Here is a 24,943-nt window from a genome sequence, read left to right as displayed (position 1 = left end):
TGCGGGGGGGACAGGGCCCCGTGGGATTGGGGGAGCAAGGGGCTGCGGGGGGGGACAGGGCCCCGTGGGATTGGGGGAGCAAGGGGCTGCGGGGGGGGACAGGGCCCCGTGGGATGGGGGGAGCAAGGGGCTGCGGGGGGGCCAGGGCCCCGTGGGATTGGGGGAGCAAGGGGCTGCGGGGGGGGACAGGGCCCCGTGGGATTGGGGGAGCAAGGGGCTGCGGGGGGGGACAGGGCCCCGTGGGATTGGGGGAGCAAGGGGCTGCGGGGGGGGACAGGGCCCCGTGGGATGGGGGGAGCAAGGGGCTGCGGGGAGGGCCAGGGCCCCGTGGGATGGGGGGCGCAAGGGGCCAGGGCCCCGTGGGATTGGGGGAGCAAGGGGCTGCGGGGGGGGACAGGGCCCCGTGGGATTGGGGGAGCAAGGGGCTGCGGGGGGGGACAGGGCCCCGTGGGATGGGGGGCAGGGAACTGTGGCATGAGGCTGTGGTGGGGGGTAGGGGCCTGTGGCATGAGGGAGCAGGGGGCTGCAATGGGGGGCAGGGGCCTGTGAGGGGGAAAGGGGGATATGGTGAGGGGGCAGGAGTCTGTGGCATGGCGGGGTATGGAGCTGCAATGAGGAGCAGGGGGCAGGAGATTGGCGCAGGGAGGGGAAGAATAAAAGGGGGTACCGTTTGTTTTGGGCCTCTGGAAATGCCACCAAGGTCCAGAAGCCTGGGACAACATTGGGGAATAGGGAGCGGGGCTAGGTAGTGGAGTGCTACGGCACTGGTATGGTGGGGAAGCAAGTGAGAGATCTAGGGAAGGGTCTTGGACTCTGGGAGCAGAGGAGGGAGAACTAGGACGGGAACCTGAGGACTTAGGCAGTGGAGGAGGGATTGCTGTGTATTGGGCTCAGGATAGTATACAAATAATAATAATAATTAATGACAGGTTTCAGAGTAGCAGCCGTGTTAGTCTGTATTCGCAAAAAGAAAAGGAGTACTTGTGGCACCTTAGAGACTAACCAATTTATTTGAGCATAAGCTTTCGTGAGCTACAGCTCACTTCATCACTCAAATAAATTTGTTAGTCTCTAAGGTGCGACAAGTACTCCTTTTCTTTTTAATAATTAATAGAGGGACATGATATTAAAAGAGGTGTTTTTCAGTGGGGGACCAGGCATGATCAGATTAGGGGAAAGTAGGAGAGAACAGGTTCTTTGGTGGAGGGTGAGGTGTGGAGGCAGGGAAGGAAGACAGGCTGTGTTAGGATGTGGTGTTTATGAATGCTTATGTACTGCCATCCCTCCTGCTTTCAGGGGTGCTCTGAATCTGCCTCCAGGAGAATAGCCCCAGCAGAGGGCTGCTCTTGGGTAGAAGAAGGAGCAGTGGCAGCATCTACTACTGTTTTAACTTCTGTTTGTGTGTATTGAGGAAGCTTAGACAGAAATGGGAGGCGTTCTCTGATTTTTTTTTTTTTAATTGCTGCTCATGTAGTTGCAATCAGTATTTAAGCAGGGAGTAAGATATGTAGAGGAAACAATGTTTTACAAATGAAGCTGCAATCTTTAAGCCTTCATATGTCATGTACTTGTCTAGTATTGGCTTGCTGCTTGCTTACAGCAGGGACTGTGCAGAAGTTAAACACCAGCCAGGCAGCACAGAAGGGCAAAATAATTAAATATTGAATGTGTGTTAGAAGTTAGGAATGGAAACTTTATCTTTTAGATCAAGTCCATACCCATGTAAAAGGAGAATCGGATATTCAATGTATGATTTATGTAAATCATAGATATGATTTACAGGGGTGCTGAGCACTGATTCAAGGAGAACTGCAAGTACCTTTATCAGTAGCTCAAGAGTTACTGTATTAGTTTGAAGTCCAAGAAGAAACTTTCAGTTTGAACACTGTAAATCCCACTAATAAGCAGGGAAACTGGGATGGTCTGTGGTTAAAGCACTGAACTCAAGAGATCTAGAGTCATCATAGAATCACAGAATATCAGGGTTGGAAGGGACCTCAGGAGGTCATCTAATCCAACCCCCTGCTCAAAGCAGGACTGATCCCCAATTAAATCATCCCAGCCAGGGCTTTGTCAAGCCTGACCTTAAAAACTTCTAAGGAAGGAGATTCCACCACCTCCCTAGATAACGCATTCCAGTGTTTCACCACCCTCCGGGTGAGAAAGTTTTTCCTAATATCAACCTAAATCTCCCCCACTGCAACTTGAGACCATTACTCCTTATTCTGTCATCTGCTACCACTGAGAACAGTCTAGAGCCATCCTCTTTGGAACCACCTTTCAGGTAGTTGAAAGCAGCTATCAAATCCCCCCTCATTCTTCTCTTCCGTAGACTAAACATCCCCACAGCCTCTCCTCATAAGTCATGTGTTCCAGTCCCCTAATCATTTTTGTTGCCCTCCGCTGGACTGTCTCCAATTTTTCCACATCCTTCTTGTAGTGTGGGGCCCAAAATTGGAGAGTCAATTCCTCCTCCTGCTACAGAATTCCTGTGTGACCTTGACCCACTCAAGATAGTAATTTTAAAGCAGCCTAACGGCTTGTCTACATGGGGTAATTTGCGAACATAAGGAAACCACTATAATTATACTGCTATAACTCCCCATGTGGGAAGAAAAGGAGTACTTGTGGCACCATGTGAGGACACACATTTTGGAATGAATGCCTTTCACCATGTTAAAAGAAAAGGAGTACTTGTGGCGCCTCAGAGACTAACAAATTTATTTGAGTATAAGCTTTCGTGAGCTACAGCTCACTTCATCAAATGCATTCAGTGGAAAATACAGTGGGGAGATTTATATACACAGAGAACATGAAACAATGGGTGTTACCATACACACTGTAACGAAAGCGATCACTTAAGGTGAGCTATTACCATCGGGGGGGGGGGACCTTTTGTAGTGATAATCAAGGTGGGCCATTTCCAGCAGTTGACAAGAAAATCTGAGGAACAGTGGAGGGGTGGAGGGCGCAGTAAACATGGGGAAATAGTTTTACTTTGTGTAATGACCCATCCACTCCCAATCTCTATTCAAGCCTAAGTTAATTGTATCCAGTTTGCAAATTAATTCCAATTCAGCTGTCTCTCATTGGAGTCTGTTTTTGAAGTTTTTTTGTTGAAGAATTGCAACTTTTAGGTCTGTAATCTAGTGACCAAAGAGATTGAAGTGGTTTTTGAATGTTATAGTTCTTGACATCTGATTTGTGTCCATTTATTCTTTTATATAGAGACTGTCCAGTTTGACCAATGTATGTGGCAGAGGGGCATTGCTGGCACATGATGGCATACATCACATTGGTAGATGTGCAGGTGAACGAGCCTCTGATAGTGTGGCTGATGTGATTAGGCCCTAGGATGGTGTCCCCTGAATAGATATGTGGACACAGTTGGCAACGGGCTTTGTTGCAAGGATAGGTTCCTGGGTTAGTGGTTCTGTTGTGTGGTTCCTGGTGAGTATTTGCTTCAGGTTGGGGGGCTGCCTGTAAACAAGGACTGACCTGTCTCCCAAGATCTGTGAGAATGATGGGTCGTCCTTCAGGATAGGTTGTAGATCCTTGATGATGCATTGGAGATGTTTTAGTCAACATTCTTGTCAACTGCTGGAAAGGGCCCACCTTGATTATCACTACAAAAGGTGTGTCTTCTCCCTCTCCCCCCCGCTCTCCTGCTGGATCTTACCTGATCACTCTTGTTACAGTGTGTATGGTAACACCCATTGTTTCATGTTCTCTGTGTATATAAATCTCCCCACTGTATTTTCCACTGCATGCATCCGATGAAGTGAGCTGTAGCTCACGAAAGCTTATGCTCAAATAAATTGGTTAGTCTCTAAGGTGCCACAAGTACTCCTTTTCTTTTTGCGGATACAGACTAACATGGCTGCTACTCTGAAACCTTTCACCATGTTAGTTTATATTGGTTTGGAAGTGGTATAAATTAATCTAGAGAAAGGCATTCCACATGGGGAGCCAGACTGATATAGTTATAATAGTAAATTTCCTATTATGGATAAGCCCAGAGAATTAGGTGCTTAATTGCCATTTAAATTCAGTGAGTGGGGTGTCTTACTCCCTTAGACTCCTTTGAAAATGCCTACCTTAATCTTTTCCCTGTACCTCCTTTTCCCAGCTATAAAATGAGGTACTTTCTTACCTCACAAAGGCATTGAGAGTAAATTCATTAATATTTGTGATTGATGAGATATGTTTGAGTACCTAGGCTGGTGATCTGCCTTCTACCAAGTAACTGTAAGGTCTGCCATATGGTTTGAATGTTATCTTGGGTGCTTGCCCTGACTTTTAGTGTATTAAAACTATGCCAAGGTCACATTTTACTTTCAACTGAAAAATTAAATAGTTTCTGTTAGGTAAGAGAAGGCAAGATACGCTCTTTCTGCCTTCCCTCTCATTTTTTTGTGATTAAAATTTTGTAGAAAAATAAAGACACTGATGCTCTTTCAATGTTCACATTGTGCTACTGCAGTAAAATGAGTCATCGTTCCTCACAGGCTTCCAGGCTCGTTCGGCCAGCACACTGCAGTTGATATATATTTTGGCAATGCTATGCAAAACTTTGCAGGGCACAACTGATTTTTAATCTACAAATGTTGCTTTCTAGTCTCTGTTTCAAACAAACAAAGCATCTCCTCCTTTTCTCCCTGCCTCTTTTATAATTTAAAAAAAAAAAAAACCCACAAAAACCCATTACTTAGTGATATAACTGAATGAGAGTTCATTTGAACCAGAATATCATCTTTAGATGGAAGGCATCAACTAGCAAATATCTTTTGGGTATGACGTTTTAAAAAAGGTGGGCCTATTGCTGACTTGAATACAGTTGATTTTATAATATATACAAGACTTCTCCCTGGAGACAGTGGGAGACAACTCTAAGTAGAAATTAAATGTGTTAGACATCTTCCCAGTTATTGTTCAAAGTGTTTAGAGCTCCAAAATATAGTTAAAACAATATAGGAAATGAGATTAGGGGGTTGTCAGACCTGGTCATTTCCTATTAGTATGCATTCTGCACCTAGAATTGAGCCAGCATGTTAAAATATTCATATGAGAGGGAGAAATGTGATATGTGCAAGGTTCATAACACAGACAAATCAGATCATGTCCTCCTATGTGGAAAGTTATGTAAAATATATTTAGCACACATTTTCAAATGTAGTTTACTCTTGGGGGAATTCTGCACCAAAAAAATGAAAATTTTGCACACAATGTTTTAAAATTATGCATATTTTATTTGTCAAAATAATACAATATAATCACACCAGTTTCAATTATTTTTGGTTATTTATTTCAAAATACCTGCCAGCGAGTATGTTTGTAACAATACAGACAACAAAAAAAAAGATTCAGGAAATGTTTTTTGACAAATAGATTCCTTACTAGGCATATTAATACAGAACTCAGAGTAATAATTAATTTAAACTACAATATAGAACTGTATTTCCCGCACCCCTCAGAAGCAGTGCAAAGGCTTGGTGGAGTCAAGGGTAATGGAGGAGCTGAGGGAGAGGGAAGTAAATTGCTGGGAAGGAGCCTGGGTGTGAATTTGGAGGGTTTTTGGGTATGGGTGGGAAAAGTATGGAACAGGATTTTGGGGGTGGAGGGGCGGGATTATAGGGAGCTTCCCCATGCAGACCCTGGTTGACCCCTAGCCTCTCCCATTCAGTCAGGCACATTTGCCCCTGTCTCCATGTGTTCCTGCACCCCCAGATGTCCTTACACCCCCTGTCCACATGTGTCCCTCCACCCCCACTCAGACACCCACTCCCCATCCCCATGTGGCCCTGCACCCTTTCCCTGTCCCTATGTGTCTCTATGCCCCCACTCAGCCACCCTCTGTACCTATGTAGCTCTGCACCCCCTCCCGTCACCATGTGGCCCTGCGCCTCCACTACCATTCAGCCCCTGCTGCAGTCTGTCCTCCCCCACCAGCCCTTATAAGCCCCTGTCTGATCCCTCCCCAGCACCCCATGTTGTCAGTCTCCCAATAGCCCCTGTCTCCTGACCTGGCCTGACCGGTGCTGTAAAAAAGGCAGGCTCTTTCTCTTCTCTAGCTGGCTGGGAGCTGCTGCTGTGATCTATCGCCACAGCGCCCTCAGGTGGGCAAAAGGCAGAACTGTGGAAGTTATTTTCTGCTGGGAGCTGCTGCTGTTTTTGCGCCCCAGTGCCCCGTGGTAAGCAACAGGCGGAACTGCAGCAAAATTTCGGCAGAAGCTTTTTTCTGCATAAAAAATTAAAAGTATGCCTGGTTCATTAATTATGCGCACACGCAGTAGCGCAGATTTCCCCCAGGAGTAGTAATTGTCCAGTGGAACATATAGAAAACTATCAACCAAGCACTTGGAAAAGCTTGCATCTGTGGCATTCACTTGTGATGGGTGAAGAGGAGAACTTGAGAAATGCCATGTTCAGTGTTTTGCAATCTGTTCAATATTTACCTTATGTTAAGATCATTTACAGACACACATCTTAAAAGACATACAGGGTGTCATGCATCATGAGAATCCTCGAAAGGCTGTTGGTTTCTTTCCAATTGTGCCCCTTTACCTCTACTTTTGAAAACAAATAGAGTCTTGGTAAGCGAAGGTTTATGTAGCCTACACTTCCATTGCTGAGAATAGAATTGTTCATCCTGAGACACCTTACTTTTATAAGTCTGACCTCTTATTGTGATTTCGAAATAAGATGCAGTTGCTGATCTTTGTCAATATTTGTGGTTTGTCTTTGTTACTTGGTTTTGTTTTCTTTGTTTGTTTTAAAGAACATATCAATTATAAAGAAGAAAGCTGAGCAAGAAATATCTGTCATAACCCTTATATTAGGTCCTTTGTGTTATACAGTGTTGTGTTTCAAGATCTGAGTGATGTATTTCAGCACCATTACAATCGATTCACTACTCATCATTTATTGCTAGAATCCTGCAAATCTATTTTAGAAAGCTTACGTGAAAGCTAGGCATGACTATATCATGTAAAGGTCATTTTCATTTCTTCTGAAGAAAAAGTCTGAGTGTCATGCAACTAAAAGAGAAGTGTTGTGTAATTAGCTCATTGCACTATATGGATATAAACTAACAGTAGCCATTATGTAGTCAGTGGTCATGCCTAGAGTGATCACTAGTTGGCAGTTTATAGAGACATTTATTACTTTGATTTTCTCCACTGTAGGCTCTTACATTTATTACAGTAGAAAAATATTTAAATTTTTAAACACGTTTTCTATGTAAGTGAAGTAGCTATTCTGAGCACCGAATCACTAAATACTTTTCTTATATAGGAGATGTATTTACTGCATATAAATTATGAAAGTGAAGGATTAAAAAGGACATTGCAAACTTAAAAGTCACACTTTTGTCTGAAAATATTTCTGAAGTAACATCTTATAATTACTGTAATGCAAGAGATTACTACTTTCCTCCAGTTTTACATGTTGTTTACTGTTGTATTTGACAGCAATTTCTAAAGAATCAGGTTAATTGCTTCCCTTCATAGTAACTTAGTTTTGCTTGCTGATTTGTGTGGGTGTTTCACACAATGATGAGAGAGGTTAACAACAACAAAAAAAACTTGGCCAGAAATATTGTCTGAGGGCTTCAAATGGGTGTAGTACTTGATATTTCTTTTAACTCATTTTGTGTAGATACTACTACTAACTTTTATTGTGCAATTGTCTAAATTTCAAAGTACTATAAATGTAATAAAATAGCCTAGTTTTGTAGGTCTCCTCAATTCATTTCCTTACATAATGTGAGTAAAAATTTGGAATTAAGGTAAAGTACTACTTTGTATTATAGTTGGACATCTTTGATGATAATACTGGTTTACGTAATAATTGCTGTGCCTTTTTCTGTTTGGCACGTTGAAAACATGTTACCAGCACTTGACTGTTTCTGTGAAAATGTGATTCTGTGCAACAGCAGGAAAATAGTTTCCCATAAAAGTAAAACACATTTGTTTTTCACCAATTTATAAATATGAAGACTATTTGCCTATGGAAGGATATATTCAAGGGATGCTATGTATCCTCTTTTTCCTAATGCTTTGAGTTTTCGAGGCAGGTTAACACTTGCTGGATGATGTTTCTTCTTGACGTTCTGTTTCCTGCTTGCTAGCAGAGAGTGAGGAAGATGATGACCTTGAAATGGAAGTTGAAGATCAAGATAGTAAAGAAGCTGAAAAGCCAAATATTAATTTTGACACCAGTCTGCCAACATCACATATGGTATGTGGTTTTTCTATGTGCCTCCCACAGCATCTTAAGCATCCTTGTGAAGAGGTTTTGATCCAGTTGTATGTAAATGTACAGGCTTGGATTTAAATAAAGGCTCTGAATAGATGCAGTGGCTTTCCTAGTGTTGTCAGGTTACATAGATTATTCTTTCAAATATTGTCCTAGAAGTCCCTCCTTTTAGTTCTGGTAGTAATGGAATAGAGACAAGAGGTACATATGACTAACTTGAACTTCTAGAAGAAACAAATGGTGGGTATTTAATTTAGCACAGTTCCAGTTGGTGATCTCCATCATATACTTAGTGGATCAGGGATTATATCCTAAGAATTATGAAAGGCCGCAGTTGTCGCCCTTATTTTCAGCATAGAATCGAATGGCTACTTGAAGCCACCACCTTCTCACGCATAAGTGGGTCTTCCAGAGTAAGGTTGAGGCATTTTGGCAAACCAGTAAGAGTAAGTGTTCACAGCTGTAGCTTCTGGTGTGCCAGTTCTGTCTGAAAATAACAGACTTCACACATCCAGCAAAAGTATATCAGAGTCGCAGAACTAATTGAAAAATCTTCAGTTTAAGTATAGTTCAAAGTTTTTACATGCTAAAAAGGGCCAGGCATTTTAAAAAAAATCAAACACAGTAAAAACTCAAGTTTTCATAAACTTGAATGGGCATCATCTCTAGATAGCAAAATGCAAAATTATGTTTATTGTAAGGCCAGCAGAACAACTGTAAAATATTCCTTTGACGTTAAAATGTTACAGGATTCCTGCACTGTTGTCCTTTATAGGTACTTGATCATGTAAATGTTAATTACTGAGTGCAGGGCTTTACTACCATGAATAGTCCCTAAGTACCCTTTAGGCCTTGTCTAGACTAAGGAAAAAGGTGCTTTTAAAAAAGAAACATGTTAGCCAACTGATTTTAAATGTTACTTAGCATCTTGGTGCTGACTGTGTTTAATACCTTTAAAACATACTAACTGATTGTGGATGTCAGTAGTCTGGGGTTGACGAAAACCAGTGAAGTTTTTAAAGGTATTAAACCAGGTCTACATTAGGTGCTACATGAGGTTTAAAATCATAGTAGCTAACATGGTTTACATATATTATTCCTATCCCTTCCACTTGTCTTAGCATGTTACTAAATCCATGGGCGTTTTTGTAAATTAAGTGCAGTTTGCAGGCCAGAAGCTCCTTATGGAGTGCTTGCTGACGAGCTGCAAGGAACTGACTGATCATTTGGCCGTGGTTCTCTTGCTCATTTCTATCTGGTAAATCATTATATATTTTCCTAATATTACTTTTCCATTTAAGCAATTGGTATAGTTGCCACAGAAATGTTCCATGATCTCAAATGTAAGATGGGTATGCATGATTGTGAGTGTGAGGGAAGGTGCCTTATTAATATTAAGATGCAGTCCACGAAGACCCCCTGTATTAGTACATTAGAACCAGTTTTTTCATAATCTTTATTCCTGCATTGTTCAATATTTTTAGAAACTTTGCAAATACTATTATGTTGTCATCTCCTCAGGCTAGACATCTGGTCTTGCTTTATACCTACTAAGTACCATAACTTCTTATAGCTCTCAAAAGTAATATACTGTGATATTTATTTTTTGCTTTACAGTATTTGGGTTCTGATATGGAAGAGTTTCACGGGAGAACGGTGCATGATGACGACAGCTGTCAAGTGATTCCAGTGTTGCCCCATGTGGTGGTGATGTTGATTCCTGGACAAACCTTGCCTCTTCAGCTTTTTCGCCCTCAAGAGGTTAGCATGGTGCGGAATTTAATTCAGAAAGACAGAACCTTTGCTGTTCTTGCATACAGGTAAAATACTCAGTAGTTACTGATACTATGAAGCTTATGTTTTATCACTGATTTCTTTGGGCAGAATATTAAAAACAGATGGCTGAAATACTTCTGCAATATATTCCATGCTTTAATGGCTTATAGAGTTGTGTGTTAGAAAACCAAGTTTGCCTAATTATGTAAAGATTTAATTGGTTTGTTTCATGACATCATCACAAACATCCCCTTTGAAATAGGTGGGGAAATACATTTTGGGGTTTTTTTATGTGACTATTTTATTGATTTCATTAGATGTTTGAATGCAGTGCCCCTCTTTGCTTAAAATAAAAAGTCTCAGGGTCTGGAACATAAGGACACAAACCAGAGGTTAGCTTCTTATTTTCTAGAACTTTATTTATTTAAAAGTGTGTTTTGCCTGTGTAATCGAAAGAATGTATTTCTGATTCGCTTTTCCCCAAATTGAGTACTGCATAACTTATATGTAACATACTTAGACACATGATTCAAATAGAGCTACGGCAAATGAGGAGATATTGGAGCTGCTATATGGTGGGTGGGTGTGTAAAAGAGAGAAAGAAGCTTACTGTGACTGCCAAGATGTCAGGCTTTTCTCACTGCTTTGGTTTTTAGCTGTCCCTTTTCTTTTTTTCTCCCCTTACTCCTAACTGGCTCCTCATCAGTTTCTCCCTTGTTTCCCCCTTCCCCTGTCATAGGCAGTGTACTCTGAAGAGATGCTCTCCTTGCCATTTGCCCCACCTCCATTTGAGAGCTGAGGGAGTCCCCATGAGACCTAGTTAAAACAGTCAAATTGCAATCACTCCTCCTTCCTTCCCTCTTTCACCCCCACCTGCACCAGCCAAAGAGATGTTCCACAAGGGAGTAGAAAGGAGTAGAAGTATGGTTTGCTTTCTGTGCAGTAGCTGATGTGGGGAGAAGCCACTGCAGCCCCTCAATATCTAAAGGTCTTCTCCAACTCCAGCCATCTTGGTCAGACCTTGGGAGTGTTAACCAAGGTTCCTCACTTCAGAATCAAGTTCTTTTTCTTCCACCGTGTGGTATCCCTGCCTAGGGATTGCCCAGACTGGTTAAGAAAGTGCAGGTTTTCCCCCCTATCCACTAGAGATGTTACTAGATCATACTGGGGGCAAGAGAAGCTATTTTCAGAACCATACAGTCTTAAGAATTTGTTAGTATGTTCATTAGCAAAAATTTAAACACAGAATTGTTTGTTTTCTTACCATTATGTCATGGAGGAATCATTCTCGCAGATCAGCTGTGTGCTGAGTCTGAAGGGGTTTTTGCTAAGTAATTTTTGAATCATTGGTAAACACACAATTAACAAAAACAGACTTTATTTTTCCAATGAAAACAAATATTGCTTCCCCTTTGTAATAATTCAGATAGTTGAAGAGATTTTCCTCCTCAAAGTTAAGACCAAACAAAACAATTTTAGGCTAAGACAAAGCATGGATAATTTCAGCCCTAAAGGAGACTTTTTCAGAAAGTGATGAATGAGTGAAAAATGGAAGTGGGAGGGTTAAGTTGAGTGAACACTGTAACCTGTATGGTAGGTAATGTGTATCTTATTCTCTTTTTTAGCAATGTACGTGAAAGGGAAGCACATTTTGGAACAACAGCTGAAATATATGCCTACCGAGAAGAACAGGAGTTTGGAATTGAAACAGTCAAAGTGAAAGCAGTAGGAAGACAGAGGTTCAAGGTGCTTGAAATAAGAACTCAGTCAGATGGGTAAGAAAGTAGATAATATATGCATCTCTGTGTTCAGCAAAACTAGTGACTTCCAGCACTTTTTATAATTGGTTGGTAAAATATGACTGAAGAAATTTTCCCTCTGAAGAAAATTTGCTCTTCCCAATGCAACACTTTTAACTGTAGTGCTGGGAAATCATGCCTCTAAGGGTCACTGAACTGATCAGTCATTATGGATCAGGCTGTATTTTTAAGGTAGCCTGACGCTGCCTGTTATAAGACCCTGTTTTCAGTAGACTAGAACTTTACAAAATGTTTACCACAAAATGATTCATCCATTTTCTGAAATGAGACTAAGGAAAAATATATTGATCTGCTGTGTTAAAATTTTTTGGCAACTTCTTCTTTTAAAAGATTTACCTACCGCTGCTTTGGAACAAGGACTTGAAATTTGGCCAAGGGCATGGCCTTTGTGTCAGGAATGTGCTTTTTGCCATCCCCATGAAAACGCACCCAGATTTGGTCAAGTTATGAGCCCTTGCAAAATCGCAGTTCTCACTTGTTCAGTAGCAATTTCTTAGATTTTAGCAGCTAAATTCCATCTCTGCACATATCCCCATTGTGCACATATGTTATAAAATAGTATGTGATAATGTAATTATAGACTGTTTCTTCCAGAGGACCCCTGCCTTTTTCAATGCAGAGAATGGGCCTGCGTTGAGGGTGAATCAGGGTTGTATAGTGAAGGAGACTATTGCCTGTAGCACCTCTGCTTTGTGGCAGATGTTTGAAGGTTTATAGTGAATGAGGCAGGGGATTTCAGGAAGAAAAAGAATGATATCATGATTAAGTCAGCTGAGTGTTGCCCTGGAGAATTGGAGAATCCCTGCCTCTGACGGAGTTTGTGTGATGTTACTCAAGTCACTTAAACAAAACTTGGTTACTGATTGTGAGTTCCTCATTGTCCTCCTGACTAAGTCTCTGGGGTCTGATTTGCAGAAGGTGCTGAGGACTCTTAGCTACAACTGATGTTAATGGGGGCCCATGCTTTGAACATATGAAGTGCTATATAATGGTAAATACTCTGGAAAAAAAAAAATCAGGTCCGAGGCATCTCAAATGGGGTACCCAAAAATTAGTGGATACTGTTGACCTTAATCTCTGTGTCTCAGTTTCTCTATCTGTAAAATGTTGATGATGATATGCCTTCATCTCACACAGGTATTGAGGAAATAGATTCATTAATGTTTATGAAGCACTTAGACACTATAATGATGAACACCATGAAAAAGCCAATGAGGAAGTTTAATTCTGTCTTCAGAGCAGGGAGGAATTAGTGCGCAATAAATAAGGCCTGGGGCTACTCGATGAACAGTGAGGAGAAAATAAAATGTTGAATAGCTGCTCAATAAGTGAGCACATCCATCCTGTGCACTGAATTTGGCGGAGGTCCTGTGGAAAAAGTACTACATGTGAGTCGCATCATACGTGCATTTAATTTACACGAATTCAACTATACGCACTCGGCAAAAAAAAAAAGAAAAATAACAAGATACCTGTAAATAGTGCAGGCAGTTCCGCCCACCATTCCAATCAATGAGCGTATGCCCCGGAGTGAGCGTGAGATGGGAGACGTGAATCTGCTGTTCCCTCAGTCAGTCTCAGTTCTTGCGTGCCTCTCATAGTGTGAGCATCTCGCCGCGCTGAGTGTGATTCTCATGTTTAAAGATACTCTATGTATTTTTCGTACAACATGGCCTCTAAATGCAAGCCAACTACTTCATCTGGTGCTCAACCGAAGAAACAGTGATCTGCTCCAACACTGGAGGAAAAACTGGCTGTGTTGGACTTATTGAGAGACGGTATGTCGGTCTCCGATGTGGTGTGTAAATATGGTTGCAACGAATCTAGCATCTGAGCCATCAAGATTCGAGAGAGAGAAATTTGTCAAGCCATGGCAAAAAGTGCTCCAATAACTGCTAAGGTGACGAGCCAGGTATGTGATAAGACTTCAGTGAAGACTGAAAAGGCATTAGACTTATGGCTGGAGGACATGAACCGTAAACGTGTGCCTATTGATGGCAACACGTTGTGAGAAAAGGCTCTTAGCCCCTATGCGCTGTTCAAACTTCCCGCCGTAGAGAGACAGCCTTCTGATGAGAAGGAATTCAAAGCCAGCCAAGGTTGGCTTAACAGTTTTAGGAACTGCTTCAACCTCAAAAATGTGCAGACTACTGGTGAAGCTGCATCTGCCAATGAAGAGGCAGCAAAAGCCTACCTCACACAATTAAAGAAAATCATAGAAGAAAAGGGCTATCTTCTGGAACAAGTTTTTAATGCTGATGAGACTGGGCTCTTCTGGAAAAAAATGCCCAACCGCACTTACATTTCGAAATCAGAAAGACAAGCCCCTGGCTTCAAAGCAGCTAAAGGCCGTGTGACTGTGTTGTTTTGTGGCAATGCAGCTGGGCATTTAATAAAGCCAGGCTTGCTCTACAGGGCTGCAAATCCCCGTGCCCTAAAAGGCAAGAACAAAAATCTCCTGCCTGTGTTCTGGCAATCAAATAAAAAGGCTTGGGTGACGGCAGCATTATTTCTGGATTGGTTCCACAAGTGTTTCATTCCAGAGGTCAAGCAGTACCTCGAAGAGAAAGGACTTGACTTTAAAGTGTTGTTGATCATAGACAGTGCTTCTGGCCACCCTGCGGCACTCCGGTTTGCGCATAATGATGTTGAAGTAGTCTTTCTCCCGCCCAATACTACCTCCATCCTCCAACCTCTCGACCAAGGCGTGATTCACTGTTTCAAGGCCATGTACACGAGGCTTACATTCTCACGGATACGTAGTGCAATGGATGCTGATCACAATCTTAATGTGATAGAGTGTTGGAAGTCCTTCAACATTGCCGATTGCATCACTTTTATTAAACAGGCAATGGATGCAATCAAGCCTGAAACAGTCAATGCGTGTTGGCGAAACCTATGGAAAGAATGTGTGAATGATTTTAAGGGTTTCCTGACCATTGACAAAGAAGTGAAATGCATTGTTCAGGTGGCCAGGCAAGTTGGTGGTGATGGCTTCGTCGACATCCTTGAGGAAGAAATTGAAGAATTAATTGAGAGCCATAGAGAAACATTGACTAACAAAGAGTTAGAGGAACTGATAAAATCATCTACAGAAGATGATGATGAACAGGAAGAGCCAGCAAGTTGGAATCTTCAAAAATTTGCTGAAGTGTTCCAAGCAGCGAAACATTTGAATGATTTAATTTCTGAATACGATCCCTCTATGGAACGAAGCCTCAAAATCACACGTCGTATTACGGACAATTTGAGACGGTATCAAGAAATGTTTGAGCAGCTCAAGAGACAACAGCAACAATTGCCGATCACCATGTTTTTCAAGGAAAAACAACCGGCAGCAGATTGAGCCTACGCAATCAACTTCTCGAGCTGAACCAGAGCCAACCATTTCATCTACAACTTGCTCTCCATCACCCAAGCTCTCCGTCACCTCCGTCTCCTGGATCAACATCAAGCCCTGACAACCTTCCTGTAATTACCCCTTGTAATTAAAAATACAGTATTGTAAAATTATATTTTGCATATGTACTCTTTATTATACATGGTACATTACTGTATACATTATACATATTACTGTACAGGTTGTATACACAAAACCATGTACAGTATACTGTACTTTATGGGCGATTTAAGAGATTTTCAAGGGTAATTTTGACTATACGTGATTTTCGCCTTGCACGCTGACTTTAGAACCTAACCCCTGCTTAAGATGCTACTCCACTGTATGTGATCATGTAATTAAAGACTGTATCACATACTCACAAGAAAAATTAAAATTGCACAGGCAACCTTCATTCTGGCATTTCCTAACTTTTGAGTGTTTGACTTTGCAACCTTAATGTTGATTTAATGTTGTTTCTTATGTATCTACATACTTTTTCTAATAATTTTTGCTTTTTCTCATTTGCATTTTAAATGTTCTTAAAATTTTGTGCTAACCGTTCTAATTGAGAATTTTAAATTCTGACATATGATTTTTGAAATGGTGGAGTTATTTTTCTGGCCAGTAACTCTGCAAAATCACATCTCTGGCACGTTGGCTAATATACCTTTATCAAAAACAAACATTCTCCATTCAGAATTTACTGATCGGTTTTGTTTCACTCCGATAGCAGTGCAGAGCCAATACAGCCAACATGAGTGAAAAGTAATAAGTTGTTTTTAGCATTAAAGTAAGCCCAAATTATTTGGCATATTCACAGGGCCCAGATTGGTTGAGTAAGAAGGTGCTATATTTATAGTGATCTTTTTTTAAACAATAGCTATGCTTTAAGTTAGGGACACATGGCTTAAACTCCCACATAGATTTCCATCACAACTTTAACAACCACTACTGTCCATTAAATTTTCTCTGGAACACTCCCACACTAGCATCAACTTCCTGGACACCACAGTCAGCTTTAACAATGGAACCCTACAAACAACTAGATACAAGAAACCCGTGGATCACACACCTACCATCATAGATCCACCCCAAACACACCAGGAAATCTGTTATCTACAGCCAGGCACTCGGATACCACAGATTATGTTCAGAGGAGAAAGTCCGGGACATGCACCTTAACACACTAAAACCGCCTTCACCAAACAAGGACACTCCACCAGAGAAGTAGATTGCGTCGTAGAACGGCCCACCCAAATACCCTGAGAGAACCTGCTTCAATACAGAAATAAAACCCTCTCTGACCGCACACCCCTAGGTGTCACCTACCACCAGACACTGGAACCCATACCATACAGGGTATCATCAAACAGTTCCAACCCATACTTGATGGGGACCCCATCCTGAAAGGAATCCTTCCTGAACTTCCATTTCTGGCCTTCAAACAATCCTCAGCTTCTTTAAGCTCATCAACAGAAGCAAGCTCCCCACAGAGCAGGACACAGTAACTCAAAGCGACATCAGACCCTGCCAGAACAACAGATGCAAAACCTGCAGACATATCTCCACTGCTCAGTGATCAATACCGGTTGACTCCGGTTCTGGCCTCCAGGTGTCCATTGAGTCCAGTGCTGATGAGGGAGATGCTAGTATCAACTGTTCCACATTGGTGGTGAATCCAGCAGGTACATACCTCCTCTGCCTTTTGGTCCAGGACTCTGTCAGGGCCGTGTCAACGATAGCCCTGGAGATTGAATGAGCCGCTGTTAGCACCGCACCCCAGTGTTCCCCTTCCACAGGTTGTGGAAGCAGGGCCAGTACAGGTATCGGTACAGGGGGCCTTGGTACCGCTTAAGTTGGCACCACAAATGCTACCATGGTGACTTTCACCACCCTCCATGTCGGTACTGTCAAACACTATGGTACCACAGTTCACTTCGGGACCGACACCGGTATGCTTGATACTAATAGTACCACTTCCGTTGGCAGCATCGCTTCGTTCTGGGTGACGGATGAGTCAGACAGGGTACTCGCTGCCTCTGGTCTCCGTTCATCCTTATCTCTGGGGTCTGCAGGCTCCTCTGCATCTGAGTCGGTGTCATCATCCTCCCTCTCTCCAGCGTCTGACCTGCATCGAGGGCAGTTGATGGAGCATTATGGGTACTAGGATTGGTGCCCATCTTGCAATCGAGATGGAGGTGCCTGGCTGAAAGTGCATTAGGCAGTGATATTGGCATTTCATCTCCCTGTTCAGGGAAGATCAGTCTTCTCCAGTGCCATGGGAACAAGATTCTTAAAAGGGATCCTTTGTCTAAATCCTCTCATCCAAGAGCGTGTTCCCCTGTGGGACCTAAACACAGTCCTAACAGGTCTGATGGGTCCTTCTTTCGAGCCCCTAGCATCTTGTCCCTTTCCACTCTTGTGTCGGAAAATGACTTTTCTGGTAGCAATAAAATCCACAAAGGAGATTGTGTGAGTTGCAGGCTCCAATGGAAGATCCTTTTTATGCACAATTTTCTCCAAAGACAAGGTGACTTTATGACCACACCCAATTTTTTTGTCTAAAGTGGTTTCAGTTTCATTTGAGCTAGTCAGTATATTTACCTGTTTTTTGTTTTTGTTGTTTTTTGGGTTTTTTTCCTAAACTGCATTCAGCTCCAGAGGAGCAGTGTCTCCATACCTTAGATGTCAGGCAGTGTTTAGCCTTTTATCTGGACAGGACTAAACCGTTTCATGCTTTGCATCATTAATTTGTGTCATATGCAGACCACATGAGGGTTCAAGCAATATCTTCGCAGACTATCTCCAAATGGATAACATCCTGCATCAAGATGGCATATGTCTCCTCAGTGGGTGGGAGCTCATTCTATGAGGATTCAAGCAATGTCCATAGCGTTCCTCAGTGACATTTCCATGTTGGACATATGCAAGGGTGCTATGTGATCATTGATACATTCGTTCATGAACCATTACCTCGTAACCTCATATTTCACAGCGGATGCAAGCTTTGGTAGTGAGGTCTGAGTTTAGGTAGACTCTGAGCCCTGCCTGCTGCAGCTGGGGGACATGACACTTCTGCTTGTGTCACCTAATTGGAATACACAGCTGCATCTACTCAAAGAAGAAACAGGTATTTGTTGTAACTGTGGATCTTACAGACGTGATGCAGACTGTATTTCACGACCCACCCTGCATCCCCTCTGCATCGGAGTCTCATTTCTGGGCATTTAGTGTGAAATTACTCCGTTGGCGCCTCCTTCTCTATTGCATCAAACACTAACTTCTGTTCCTTTACTTCACCAGTTCACAGTTTAGCTTTCCCAGAACTTAATCCATTTCTTATCTTATCTCACTGCTTTGTGATCCATCTCCTTCACTCCACCAATCATGTCAGCCTTTTACCAGCTTGTCATTTCTCCCATAATCACTTCTCACCTTCTTCCATGCTGCCCATTATGCATTAAACACTATTCCCTAATCAATTTGCAAGGAAGTTCTCTGTCCTCTATTATGATGCCTATGGTAAACTACGTAATGATATTGGCTAGGTTGGTGGCCTGTAGGTGATTCATTAAGACTTCTTGTCTGCTTATTTAAAAAAAAAAAAAAAAAAGACACTTCTAAATTGTACACTCAATTGAGAATATATGCAACGTCCGTATTCCACCTGCTGTAACCCATGTATTTCTCCTCCTATCAGGGATGCTGGAACAATTTGTATAGTGGGGGTACTGAGAGCCATTGAACCAAACTGTAAACCCTGTGTACAATGGAAGCCACTTCAAGCCAGAGGGTGCAGCAGCAGCACCCCCACACCGCTAGTTCCAGCACTTATGTCTCCAGTTATGTTCTACACCTTGTTGGAGCTTGTCTCTATTTAAAATGTAACCACTCTGGGTTAGAGACTGTATTTTGTTATATATTTGTACAGAGTGCTGCACAGTCCCTACTGAGGGCTGTGCATGGTAGCAAAATACAAATAATATTTTCGTTAAAAAATTTATATTTAGAAATGAGATTTCCTGTCCACCCACTTAAAAGGAACAACATAAATGTTTGCATTCATTGTTCAGCACAGCAACATTCTTTTTAAAAAGAGGCATTAGAATATCAGCTAATTGAGCAATCTGATTAACTAATCATTCTGTTACTTTACAGTAAACTTAAGTAAAAGATTAAATAATGTGTTGCCGTTTACAAAGGCCAGTACTGCTCTGCTGTCCCTAACCATCTAATTTTTTTGCTTCTGTCACTGATCACTTCAGTTTTGAAACAAGAAAGTTATTGTTTGAACACAAGATGGCAGTACATAGTTAACAAAGGTAGCAACCACATCTGTTATGAAAATTGAATATCTGGAGGTGGCAAAGATACAGCTGTTTTATTCTGCTGCTAGAATATTTTACTATGGCAATTACATTCTACATGTGATTTAGAAAGTTCATTATCGCACAGCAAAATATTAATCAAGAAAATGTGAAATCTTAAGGAACTTGTTTTTTAGGTTTGTAGAACTAACTCAAGGCAGCGTTGAAAAATTATTTAAAAATAAGATATTGTTTAACTTTTTAAAGATTAAATTTATTGGAGTGCTTCAGATCTTGTAATATAGTCTCCAACATATGTTCAGTTTGATTGCATGGTTCGGGAGGCATTCTCATATTTGAAACTGTTGCCTGCATTTACAGCTTATACAACATAGATGTAACTCCAACATAGTTAATAACTCCAGTGTGCTGTATTCAGCTTCCCTAGTGTGACCTTTGAACCACAGTTAAAAATCAACGGTTACCTACGTATATTTATGTTGAACCTTTTAAAACCTTTTTATTACTGTATTTAAGTCATATGAAGTGACTATCAAAAACTAAAGGGTGCCATTCTTTTTTTATTTTTTATTGCTCACTTTCATCCTATTCTTTATCTTCAGTAAATATTAAAATATCACTTTACAATATGATCTGCATTTGTGGGTCAAGGCAGCGCTTCTAAAAAATATGCGATGGGAAAGTACTCATTAAATATACCAGAAAAAGAAGCAGAAATCTAAGTCTGATGCTTTTTTTTTGTTGAATTGAAACAACATGTGGAATCACACTTTCAAGCTGACAAATTCATTTTAGTATTTTAGCATTCTTGGTGCTTTATAATGTTAAGAGAACAGAACATATAAAATACTTTCCTACTAAACAGTACTCCTGGTAGGTGGTTTGGTTTTTGTTTTTTTTTTTAAAGTACAGTGGCCTTTTTGGGGAGTAGGTGACCTAGTGTATAAGTGGGGTACTAAAAGATGATTAGCATCTGTATCCTATTTCTGCTGATTTTGAACTCTAGTTAATCACATAACGTTTAGGGTTTAAAGAAAGGAAACTGCTTTTCAGCTAAACTTCCTTTCTGAGAGTTTGATATGTATTATCTGACAGTTATTTTAATACCAAAATTAACTTGGAGACAAAAAACTAAAAATATAATGCTGAGATGGTAGAATGTTCTGCTGTGACTCTACTTCCAAACTGACTTCAGTTCTGATCACAATTCTGATACATAAATTATGCCCTTAAAAATGTAGATGACACTTATTTTGTATCTCATGATAAAGGAAGCTAACTCTGAAAGGAAGAAAGTAACCATGCTGACAGTTTTAGATGGTAGTTTCCACATTCCTGCATAAAAAGATGTGTTAAAAGAATATTCATTAAGTTTAAAGAAAAATAAAAAATAGAGATTAAGAAATCTAACTATTTTTAAACGGTGATACTTTATTCAGCATGTTTTGAAAATGTCAGATACACTCAGCACCTAAAAGTGCTTCTGGTGGTTTGTTTATTAACTGGAACAAATTTCAGTGGACTGCACTTCTTGAAAATCGGAAAGATGTAAGATACCCTAATCTATGTTCTGTTTGCTTTCAAATACAGTAACTCCTCACTTAACGTCCTCCCACATAATGTTGTTTCGAAGTTACGTCGCTGCTCCATTAGGGAACATGCTCCTTTAAAGTTGTGCAATGCTCCCTTATAATGTCGTTTGGCTGCCTGCTCTGTCCACTGCTTGTAAGATTCTGTGGAAGATCAGCGACTTTACAAGGGACCATTGCACAAGTTCCTCTTCTCCGCCTCCTCCCCCTCCCTCCCAGAGCTTTCCCCGCTGACAAACAGCTGTTTGGCGGCACTTAGGACTTTCTGGGAGGGATGGGGAGGTGCGGGGAGGTGCCACATCTCCATTCCTCCCTCTCCCTCCCAGAATGTCCTAAGCACCGCCAAACAGCTGTTTGGTGGCAGGGAAGCGCTGGGAGGGAGGGGGAGAAGCGGGGATGCAGCGTGCTCCAGAGAGGAGGTGGAGTGGAGGTGGGAAGAAGTGGGCCTGGAGTGGAGCGGGGACAGGAGGAGGTGGGCCTGAAGGATCCCCCGGCAAAGTTGGCGCCTGATCTTCTAGGGGGGAAGCTGCTGTTGCGCAAAGTGCTTCCTAGCGTCCTTGCCTGCAGTGGGCTGTGCCTGTGTGGGGTAAGCCAGGGGCACCTCCCAACCACAGTACAGTGTATATATATAATGCCTTCTGTCTGCCCCCCAAAAATTTCCTTGGAACCTAGCCCCCCCCCCCGCATTTATATTAAATCTTATGGAAAAATTGGATTCATTTAATATCGTTTCACTTAAAGTTGCATTTTTCAGGAACATAACTACAATGTTAAGTGAGGAGTTACTGTACATGAGTTCTATGCTATGTAGTCACAACAATAGTTCAATTTGTATAAGTGAGATTTAAGTAACTTTAAAAATCTAATGAGATGGCTTCATGTTTGAAGATTTACATTGCTGCATCGAGGTTGGTTCTTCTGCACATATTTACATAGGCGGTGGAATCCAAACTGTTGCTCGTCTAAATTTTTTATATATAATTTTTTTTTCTTTATCAGAATCCAGCAGGCTAAAGTACAAATCCTTCCTGAGCGAGTGCTGCCTTCAACTATGTCAGCAGTACAGCTGGAATCCCTGAACAGATGCCACATAATTCCTTCTTCCAAACCCACAGCGTGGCAGGACCAACATATACATCAATGGTGGCAGAAATATCAAAAGGTCAGAAGCTAATTGTTTTTTTTTTTTTATTTTTGATGGCATTTCAAAAATCAATAAGTTCTATCTGTGTGTCTTTAAAGAAAAATGCACAAACTGGGACCCTATATGTCAACCTTCTGCTGTTGCTGCAGATTGTGTGGGTTGTTTATCAGCGGACAGCAGTGGGCAGATACACATTTTGTATTAGATTAGTTATGTCTTATTTTAATTACCATGTCATTGCTTGGGGGAAGTAATGTTGTATATGTATATCTTGCTAAATTGCTGGGAAGGTATAAGGATTGCCTACACGTGGAAATTCACCAGCAGAACTATACTGCTATAATTCTACTGGCATAACTCCCCATGTGGACACTCTTATTTAGGCATAAGAGTGCTTTTTTTTTTTTTTTTTTTTTGCATAGCTTATGTGGCTAAGTCCATATGAAATCTATTAATGTTTATAGTGGCACATAAACCTTTTTTTTTTTTTTTTAAATGTAAGCTAAGAATCCCAGGCTCCCAAGACATATTTACAAATGCATTCTATTTATTGGGGTGGTCAGTGTTAGGAGATTGTGGTGATTGCTACATAATGAGAATTAAATCTAAGGGCTTGATTTCTAGTTCCTCTCTCTAACATTTACTTTTTTTTCTCATATCAGTTCCTTTCATCCATCAGTTTCTTTCCTCTTTCATTATCACCGTGACTTCTAGTACTTCCGGTGAATTATAGACCAGTCAGCCTAACTTAGATACCTGGAAAGGTACTGAAACAAATAATTGAACAATCAGTTTGTAAGCACCTACAGCATAATAGGGCTAAACAAAATAGCCAGTATGGGTTTGTCAAGAAAAATCATGTCAAACCAACCTAGTTTCCTTCTTTGACAGGATTACTAGCCTATTGGATGGGGGAAGCAGTACCTGTGATGTATCTTGATTTTAGTAACGCTTTAGAAACGATCCTACATGACATTAACATGAGCAAACTAGCAAATGTTTATGTTCTGCATTGTTTTTCTGGCGATTTCTGTAAGTGTACCTCACTAATCTAACACTGATTAGTGAGGTTTGTAGAATACTGAGAGCGGGGGATAGGGCCAGCAAGTTGATATGATGATCTTTGTGGGCAAATAGAAGGGCTTCTTGACGTGCCCTGGGTTTAGCTTTGACTTGAAAACTGTTGGCCATCAGTGCTGCTTCTACTGCTCCTGCTGCTGCCTGGGTGCTACTGCCATGGCTTTGGTTTGGCTGTCGGAGAGAAGAGGGACGTGGTAGCTGATTTGTAGTGGAAAATTTTAGAGTGCCATCATTTCCTGTCTTTTCTCTGTGGTTGGGTAAATTCAGCTGAAGGGCAGAGGTGGCTTTTTTTGGTGGCTTTATTGATCTATGGGAACACTGAGAACGTGCACCAGTGGAAGAGCATGAGCAGCATCTGCTCGTGGTCAAATCTTCTTCCAGGCATTTGATATGTGGGTGAGAGGTAATCCATGGGTGACGCTGTGTTCCTGTAGTTATCCACAGGGAGGCGACTTCCCCAACATCAGAACCTCTGTGTTTACTTCCTCACTGAAGAGCAAATTTAGACGTCTACTTTCCCTTTGCACCTGTGCAGTTTAACAAAGTGCAAATCAGTGAGGTTCCATTGTGCTTAATTTTTTGTATTTAAATACACAGTTGTTCCGCTCATGTTAGGAGTGGTGGTCCTAGACCAGGGATCGGCAACCTTTGGCACACAGTCCGCCAGGGTAAGCCCCCTGGTGGGTCGGGCCAGTTTGTTTACCTGTCGCATCTGCAGGTTCAGCTGATCGCAGTGCCCACTGGCCGCGGTTCGCCGTTCCAGACCAATGGGGGCTGCGGGAAGCGGCGGCCAGCACATCTCTCGGCCTGCACAGTTTCCCACAGCCCCTATTGGCCTGGAGTGGCGAACCATGGCCAGTGGGAGCTGCGATGGGCCAAACCTGCAGACGCTGCAGGTAAACAAACTAGCCCGGCCCTCCAGGGGGCTTACCCTAGCAGGCTGCGTGCCAAAGGTTGCCAATCCCTGTCCTAGACCATAGATGACAATCTCATAGGCTGGATGCATTTTACTGGCTTCTACTAAATACTGTAAAGGAAATTTTATAAATGAGGTTAATTCACAGGCTGAATATGTAATACAAGAAATAGAAGTTTCTTGGTCTTTTTAAATAAATTGAGAGTGTCATGTTTTAAGATCAGAGGCCCCTAAGTGTTAATCCAATACAAATGATGATGATATGCCCCTTGCTGAATAACTCAAGAATCCTGACAGGTTTCAGAGTACCAGCCATGTTAGTCTGTATTCGCAAAAAGAAAAGGAGGAGTTGTGGCACCTTAGAGACTAACAAATTTATTTGAGCATAAGCTTTCGTGAGCATGCATCCAATGAAGTGAGCTATAGCTCACTAAAGCTTATGCTCAAATAAATGTGTTAGTCTCTAAGGTGCCACAAGTACTCCTTTTCTTTTTTCAAGAATCCTGAATATCCCAAACTGATATTTGCTTAACACGTTTTTGCTTAAATATAATCCTGTTTCGCTTTCAGTATTGAAATGAATCAGAAAGAAGGCAGGGAATAGCTGATTGCAAGTCCCTCCCTCCCTGCATATGCTAATCAGGTTGCCCCA

General features: G+C 41.6%; 1 protein-coding gene across 8 annotated transcripts in view; it reads left to right on the top strand.

Annotated features, from left to right (window-relative positions):
- The window catches only part of CRBN (cereblon), a 58,403-nt gene that overhangs the window by 9,604 nt on the left and 23,856 nt on the right, over positions 1–24,943 (top strand). For 3 of the 8 annotated variants that reach the window (XM_043550931.1, XM_043550932.1, XM_037903767.2), the window contains 4 exons: positions 8,132–8,238; positions 9,874–10,076; positions 11,658–11,807; positions 22,151–22,313. In XM_043550931.1, coding sequence (XP_043406866.1) covers positions 8,132–8,238; positions 9,874–10,076; positions 11,658–11,807; positions 22,151–22,313 — 623 coding nt within the window. Of the gene's footprint in view, positions 1–6,071; positions 6,192–8,128; positions 8,239–9,873; positions 10,077–11,657; positions 11,808–22,150; positions 22,314–24,943 lie in introns of all 8 variants that reach the window. The other 5 variants (XM_043550930.1, XM_037903770.2, XM_037903766.2 and 2 more) reach the window with 3 other exon arrangements.

The sequence above is a fragment of the Chelonia mydas genome, chromosome 7 (genome assembly GCF_015237465.2).
Source record: "Chelonia mydas isolate rCheMyd1 chromosome 7, rCheMyd1.pri.v2, whole genome shotgun sequence".
Lineage (NCBI taxonomy): Eukaryota > Metazoa > Chordata > Testudines > Cheloniidae > Chelonia > Chelonia mydas.
Note: the sequence above shows the minus strand (reverse complement) of the source record. Positions and strands in the feature narration are given on the sequence as shown.